This window comes from Aptenodytes forsteri, unplaced genomic scaffold, assembly GCF_000699145.1.
Source record: "Aptenodytes forsteri isolate BGI_AS27 unplaced genomic scaffold, ASM69914v1 Scaffold257, whole genome shotgun sequence".
Taxonomy (NCBI): Eukaryota; Metazoa; Chordata; class Aves; order Sphenisciformes; family Spheniscidae; genus Aptenodytes; species Aptenodytes forsteri.
This window is the reverse complement of record NW_008795194.1, coordinates 2,703,745-2,710,898: the sequence shown is the minus strand read 5'-3', so window position 1 is coordinate 2,710,898 and position 7,154 is coordinate 2,703,745. Positions and strand designations below refer to the sequence as shown.

General features: G+C 40.5%; 1 protein-coding gene across 1 annotated transcript in view; it reads left to right on the top strand.

Moving 5' to 3' along the window:
* ATP5G3 (ATP synthase, H+ transporting, mitochondrial Fo complex subunit C3 (subunit 9)) overlaps positions 1-3,143 on the top strand; it is a 5,946-nt gene extending 2,803 nt beyond the window's left edge. The window contains exons 2-4 of the mRNA XM_009278675.1: positions 842-939; positions 1,310-1,503; positions 2,897-3,143. Of these exons, the coding sequence (XP_009276950.1) occupies positions 842-939; positions 1,310-1,503; positions 2,897-3,011 (407 nt within the window). The 3' untranslated portion in view covers positions 3,012-3,143. The remainder of the gene's footprint in view (positions 1-841; positions 940-1,309; positions 1,504-2,896) is intronic.
* The last annotated feature ends 4,011 nt before the right edge of the window (positions 3,144-7,154 follow it).

Genomic DNA, 7,154 nt, shown 5'->3' with positions numbered 1-7,154 from the left:
GCAGACTCCTAGGGTGAGCCCGTACCGAGGGCTGCCCGGCCGAGTGGGAAGGGTGAGGAGGGGGGACGAGCTGCGGCAGGGCCGGGTGCTCCTTCCCGCCTCCTTGGCGTGGGCCAGGGCCCTTTGACAAGGTGAGGGGCCATTCCACGCGAGTGGTGAAGGGGGAGGGCAACGCAGCGAAAAGCTCTTGGGCCTGGTGCGCTGTGCACCTTGCTGTAGGTCAAACTCCAGCCTGTTGCTTGTCCTATGCAAGGCCGGGATTTTTTGCCCTTGCAGAGACGAGGGGCTATCCTGCTTCAAAATGTCCTCTGTAGCCTGCAGAACGCCTCGTTTTGCATGGTGCAGGCACAGGTTTCCCCTGTAGGAAGAGCTTTGTGCAAGAGCCGGTATGACCTTAGGCTGCTGGAAGCCCAAGGACACATGCAGGCCGCTTGTGAAAGAGGATTCATTCATTTGTGCCTTGCTAGCTTTAAAAGTCTAGGTTATATCTGTGCATTTAACAACTTTGAAATTCATTTTGATGGCTTTTATTTTTTCATTTCAAAATGTAAATCACTGCCTGCTGGTCTATCTGGCTTTTTTGTCACTGTTTTGCTACATTTTCTGTCAGTATAACGCATGCACAGGTTCATTGAATGATGTAGCTATTTGCAATAACATGTCCTGAAAAGTGCTATCAAATTGCATGGCAGTGTTTGGTTCTGTACCGTTTATTGAATATCCAGCTATGCAAAGATTGCTGTCTTTCAAGGAAGACAAATGGCTTAGTAGATAATAGCCTTATAATCTTACAGACTATTGCATGGGAACAGCTGTGATCAAATGTTTCTTTTTTTTATAGCTTTTTTCCTCCTCTTGCAGATCCGTGCTGGATCAAGAGTCTTGTACAGACCAATTTCGGCATCTGTGTTGTCTAGGCCAGAGGTCAAGAATGGAGAGGTACCTTATAAACAAAATTCTGTATCTTCCTAAATTACCTGGTGAGCCTAAATGTCCTCAACCTAGAGTTCACTTGTACTAACTCAAATATCTATAGTGTGAAACTTGCTTTAAGTCAAACACCTAATAATACTTGTTGCTGTCTTGCTGTTTCCCCTGTGAAGTGTTTCACATTTGAAGTTGATTGCTTTCAGGTGGAACAGGTAACATTCTGAAGTTTTTAACTCTTAGTTATAGTCTCATCACTTGGAAGAAGAACTAGACGTTGGATCTAATACAGCTTTTAAAACTGCAGAGTAACACTATCAAAGTGGTCATAGAAAGTGGTCTGTGTCTGAATATAATGCTTTTTCATGTTTTGTTTTCTTAGGGCAACTCAACACTTAATGGGGCCCAAAATACTGTCTCCCGACTAGCACTTAGAGAATTCCAGACTAGTGCTATCAGCAGGGACATTGACACTGCTGCCAAATTTATTGGTGCTGGTGCTGCCACAGTAGGTGTGGCTGGTTCTGGTGCTGGTATTGGAACAGTCTTCGGTAGCCTAATCATTGGTTATGCCAGGTAATCAATCTCTCTCTCATAAAACTCTCGACTTGCATGCAGATGTATCTTGAGACAGCACCCCCAGATAAGCTAAGTTGTAGTAGGGATGTAATAAATTCTGTTAATAATTACTATTGATGGTAAGCGTGGCTAAATAGAATCATATGAAACTGTGGTATATACATAAGGATAGCTCTGTTGTTAAATTCATAACTTTGTACACTCTACCTGGAGAAGAGACATGAAAAAATGAGATCATTAGACTTGGTCAGTGTTTTGGTCACTGAAGTCCAGTGTTTCAGCATTCAGTTCCACAACTGAGTTAAAAATCTAGCCTGGATCTTTTCCCATGTGAGAGAGGAGAAGTTGACTTTAAAGAGAAACTGTATGAAAACTGGTAATAAGTAACGTGAGTTTGTATGCTTTAGATTTCGTAGTTGGGATTGTTGTTTAGAAATGGATGCTTAATTCAGTTTTCTAACACATTCAGCTTTGCATCTCAGAATATGTAATTACTTTATCAAATGAATAATCATTCCTTCTAGAAATCTGAAAGAGATGAGAGTGGGGATTTTACAGTAGGGATGAACTTCTTCCAGATAAGTTTACAATGTTCCTGTAGTAGGAATAGTTCACATGGTATCATGGAAGAGCAGAACTGATACAGGCATAAAAAAGCTTTACTGAAGGTTTCATGTTCTTCGTTACTCTTTCAACCAATTAAGACTTAATTAAGTCTTGTTTCTTAATAAAGATTTTTAAGCCCTACTGAAGACAAGGAAGTTCATTTTCCACTTGAAGAAACATAAGTGTTTTCAGTACAAAACTAATGTCTCCTTTTTTTTAATTTGGCATGAACATGTCAATAAGAGGTTGTAGAACATTACTTCATAGTATTATGTTGAAGGGGGTTTTTTTCTCCTCCACACACTTCTTGGAGGGATAATTCATTGCATTTTTGCAACAAACTGCTGTGTATTTCTTTTTTTGCTCTAGGTGTGGTTTCAGTTCCTGTATTTGTCTGAGAGCCACTTGAAGTGTTATACACAAACTTCCTTGGCGCATAGTTCTGATGTCACAGATGTGAAATAAATTTATAAAGCATAGTGCTGATAGGAGGATGTAGAGAAGTCAAATTCAAAAGCATATATGAATGTAGTCACAAAAACTCTGCTCATTTGGAAAAGCCATATACAATCTGCATAACCTGAATCTAGTCTTAATTGCCAACTCATTTGTCTTCAGTGAAATCCTTGCTAAAAATTACTTCTGCTTGGATTTATTGTATTTTCCTGTTATGGAATCTGTGGCAAGGAAGTATGAGGTTCTGAATCTGTCAGATGCATTAAACTGTATGAAAAACATCTTAATTGTAAAGATAAAAAGGTCTTACACCTTCGCTTTCTTTTAGAAATCCTTCTCTGAAGCAGCAGCTGTTCTCATATGCTATCCTGGGATTCGCCCTGTCTGAAGCTATGGGTCTCTTCTGTCTGATGGTTGCTTTCTTGATCCTATTTGCCATGTGAAAGGAGATCTGCCTGTAATCTTGGCATTGGAATGTAACTCTGCATTTTATGGGACTCCCAAAATGTTGGTGTCATGGAAATTGATGCTATTTCCAAAGTCATTTCATTAAAGATAACAACTTTAACTGTCAATCTGTTGCCTGCATTTATTATCTTTCTCATTAGGGTATCTGGAAGACAGCATCTTGTTGTTCAGTCACCGTGGATTTCTCCTGATAATGACATGTCACATAGGACCCTTCAAACAATGACTTCAAGTCAAACATTTTATTTATTAATATATACGGGCAGGTCACTTGTTTGTTAAAATTAATGGCGTATCTTTGAAAGATCAAAGGATACACAGACTAAATGCAAAAGGCTATACTGCTGGCCTTGTTCCTTCACTTGTGTTTCAAGCTTACCCAGAGCTGTTTCTGTGCACAATTTGTTTTTTTTTCTCCTGAGGCTAGCTGGCACATAAGGTGTTCTGGCACCTTTTGATAGAAGGAGCTAAACACAAATCCACAAACAGTGATAGGAAAGTTCTCTTTGCATCAGTTTTCAGTTACGCTATAAATTTTGATCACCGTGGTAAAAGTTTTCCACTTGGTTCTGACCAGTGTCTCAGTTGAACTAAACTAATGACTGCTTTAGGTTGGTCCAAGGCATTTAATTGTGGTACATTGATATTATGCTCTTACTTAGTTACTGCATTCTGGGCATCACCTAATTAAAAGGAGAACTTCCAGCTTACTGATTTTGTAAAGTCAGCCTTGTGTTATCTCCCAAATTCTTTTAAGAGCAGTAGGATCAAAGCATTTTTAATAACAAAATATCTGCAGTATCAAGCTTTGCTTCTCACAGTATCTACCTTTTAACAATCTAAATGCACTTACGGTGTTGTCTGTATGTAAGCAACATACTGTGTGCTACTATATACTAATCTGGTGCGGGGGTTGATAGCATCTCAAACTTTATTCAGAATATTAAATAATCAATCTGATCATTTGACAAATACAAGCTGAACTTCGGAAGAACGTGAGCAAGGTTCTTAAGAGCTTTGTCATCTTGCTGTTAAATGGGTTATTACTGAATTAAATCTAGGAAACTTCTTACTGTAAGCTGCCTATCCCTAGGGAAAATGGAGAAATGACTAGTGGCTTTCAGATCAGTGCAAGGTGCAGATAAGACCTTTGTTTTCATCTGAATTCAAATACCAAATTGGTGTTCATAGAGATATGGTTTAGTGGTGGACTTGGCAGTATTAGGTTTATGGTTGGACTTGATCTTGAAGGTCTTTTCCAACCTAAATGATTCTGTGATTCATGTAGCCTAACTTGGACCTAGCATGAGAAGTTACTTTCTCCATATGTTCTTAGGAGAAAAGTCATCTTCCCAAAAGGATTAAAAGTTACTGTGTAAATACAGAGAACATCCTTTTATACATATGATGTTTAGGAGTGTAGAATATGCAGCATCTTTAAATACTTGGCTCTAGCACAGTATTAGTGGTGCCTTATATGACTTAGGTCTGGAAGTGGTTTTTTGGGGGAAGAGGGGTGGGAGGTAAAGCGTATTGCAGCTATCTTCCATGTGGTCTATGCTCATGCAGTGTTTATTTTATGAACTTACTATTATCCATTCTCGTAAGCTATTCTGTAACAGAGCTGACATACAATGCATTTGCCGTGGATGAAAGGCAGATAATGATTACTAGAATTCTAGGCTAAAGCTCATCTGTGTACTGCTGTCCTTCTGGTAGGTGATGAACTTTGTTCTGTTCTTTCCACACTGTAGAGATCTCTGCAGGCATCTGAGGTGGTAATCCATATTTCCTAATACTGTGGACTCTAGTGGACTAGCTTAATTCAAGCTTCCGATTTCCATATCACTGGGATTTGGCCAAACAAGGATTTTCAAACTTGTCTCGGTCAAGCCTAGCTCCAGCTCTGTTAATCGTCCTTACCAATTTGTTTGCATATAAAATGGTTCTGCTGAGTTATAATTGTGTATTTGGTGTAGAGAAGTTCTGGCTAAGCTATTGCTCCGTAACCTCAATAAGAAAGCCACCTGAGTCACCGTGAGTTACGTGAATCGGGTTTGAATAACTTTCTGGATTTACATCCCATCTTTTCCCTTGTGGTTCACCCTGTCAACATGTACCCTTTTCCCTGTGACCAGCCTTGTCTGAAAGACAGCAGACATCTCAGGTGACCCTGTATATAGATGTAAAGCCTGTCTATTTTAGTAGTAGCATCTCCCCAAGCTTGTTACCTTTTGACTCACTCTTAGACTGGTGAATGTGGGCCAAACCCAAGCAAAATTGGGTTTTGCCAGTCTTGAAAGAATCGGATCTCAGTGTTACAGATAAAGACTAATCAGGGTCTTTCAAAACATGGCAACAAACCTTCATGCAGGGGATTATCCTCCTTGTAGACAATAAGGGGCTTATGAGCGATGGGCAGATTTTCACATCTGAACGATCACAGGGCACATTGACTCCTTTTCTCTATTGCTCTATTTTTGCTGCTCTTGAAAAACAGCTTGGTTTCAGTGGTTACTTGATAGAGCACTTCAATAGCTCAGTCAATTTGAGTGGTCTTACAAAAAATTCTCTCAATTTTCCTAAAACTCACACAAAAACAACTATAGTTGTGTAAAAGAACATTTTTTTTTTAATAGTTCTTTGCAGTGATTGGGCAGCAGCAAGCTATCCAAAAGGACTCTTCATCTTCTCTGTAAGAGTTTACATCAAGAAATCTTCTTCATAGCTCAGAGAAACCAAATACAAAGTTCCATGAGGTGATACTGTAGGCTTCACTTCCCTGAAACCTTTGTCAGTTTTTCTGACGTGGACTGTGCTGACCTTAGAGACCGTCAGCTCGGGAGGATTAATGCCGTAGGTTTGCAGATCCAAAGACTGTGTTCATGTTTCAGTGTTGAAGATGAAGCCAGCTGGAGCAGAGATCTTCACTATCTCTGAATAACTACTCTGCCTGCTGTCCCAGTAGATCCAACATCATTCCACCCGTGATCGTGATGTGCGGAACAGTGTTATCCTAATATATAATGAAGGAAATGTTTGTGTTACCAATTATGTTCTCAAATTATTGCTGCAGGTAAAAGTGATTCATCCTTTCCATCCTGCTGCTTTCCCTCTGTTTATGTTTTTTGCACCAATTTCAGACTGAGGAAAGGGAAAGAACTTGCAGTTCAGTTCTGTGTTCAGGACTGATGCTGCCATGTGATGGTAGATCTGAAACACTGAAAAATACTTGTGTCCAGTACAACTCTTAGTTGCTCTGTGAAGAAGGAAATAAGATCTCTGTTCCTCTCTTTGCACTATCTCACATTTGAGCCCTTTGCAACGTGCTTACAGTAAAGAATAATTCCACCTCTAAGTAAACTGTACTTTTATGCAGTTTTTTATCCCACCTTATCTCAAAGAACTTTGCAGAAGTGCTGTGCAGTGCCCACCCAAACAATTTACAAGAAATTAAACATACCATATCATCTTTTGCAAGTTCAGGGAAACTTAGACATAATGTAATTTCCTGGAACTAATACTTCTTTTTTAGAAGTATTTTTTTTGTTACAGTCTCAGAACAAGACACATGATACACATTTGTGTATCAATTCCTCTGTGATTCAAAGCACATACTAGCTAAACTGTGTTGCCATATATGATGATATTTCTTAATTAATCCAAAATGCTAATTACTTCTGTGTTAAATTTAGGTAAAGATGCTTCCCCTCCTTGTACAGTGCTGCAGCATTTTTGATACAATGTTAAATAAGGTGAATGCTTAGCGGAATTAGGACTTCAGGCATGCACCCGGTTCCTGCCGTAAGAGATGCTGTGTGCCGGGAGACTGGGAAACCCATAAAAAAAAAAAACCCCCCCAGCCAGTACGCGGTTCTGGAGGGCTGATTATTCCAAAACTTGGCTGCGGCAAACGCTTCCAGCGCTGTCACCGAGCAGAGCCTTGCGGCGGTTTAGTCTCTGCCCGCTTTCCGCTGCCTTCCCCTGGCAGCAGCTGCCGGCCCTCCTGCAGAACCATCGGCAGAGGATGGGTGCTTCACCCTCCGAGCTCCCCATCCGGCACAGCTGCACCCGCCGCCCGCCCGCCGCCGGGTCCAACCGCACGCCGCATCGCGCCC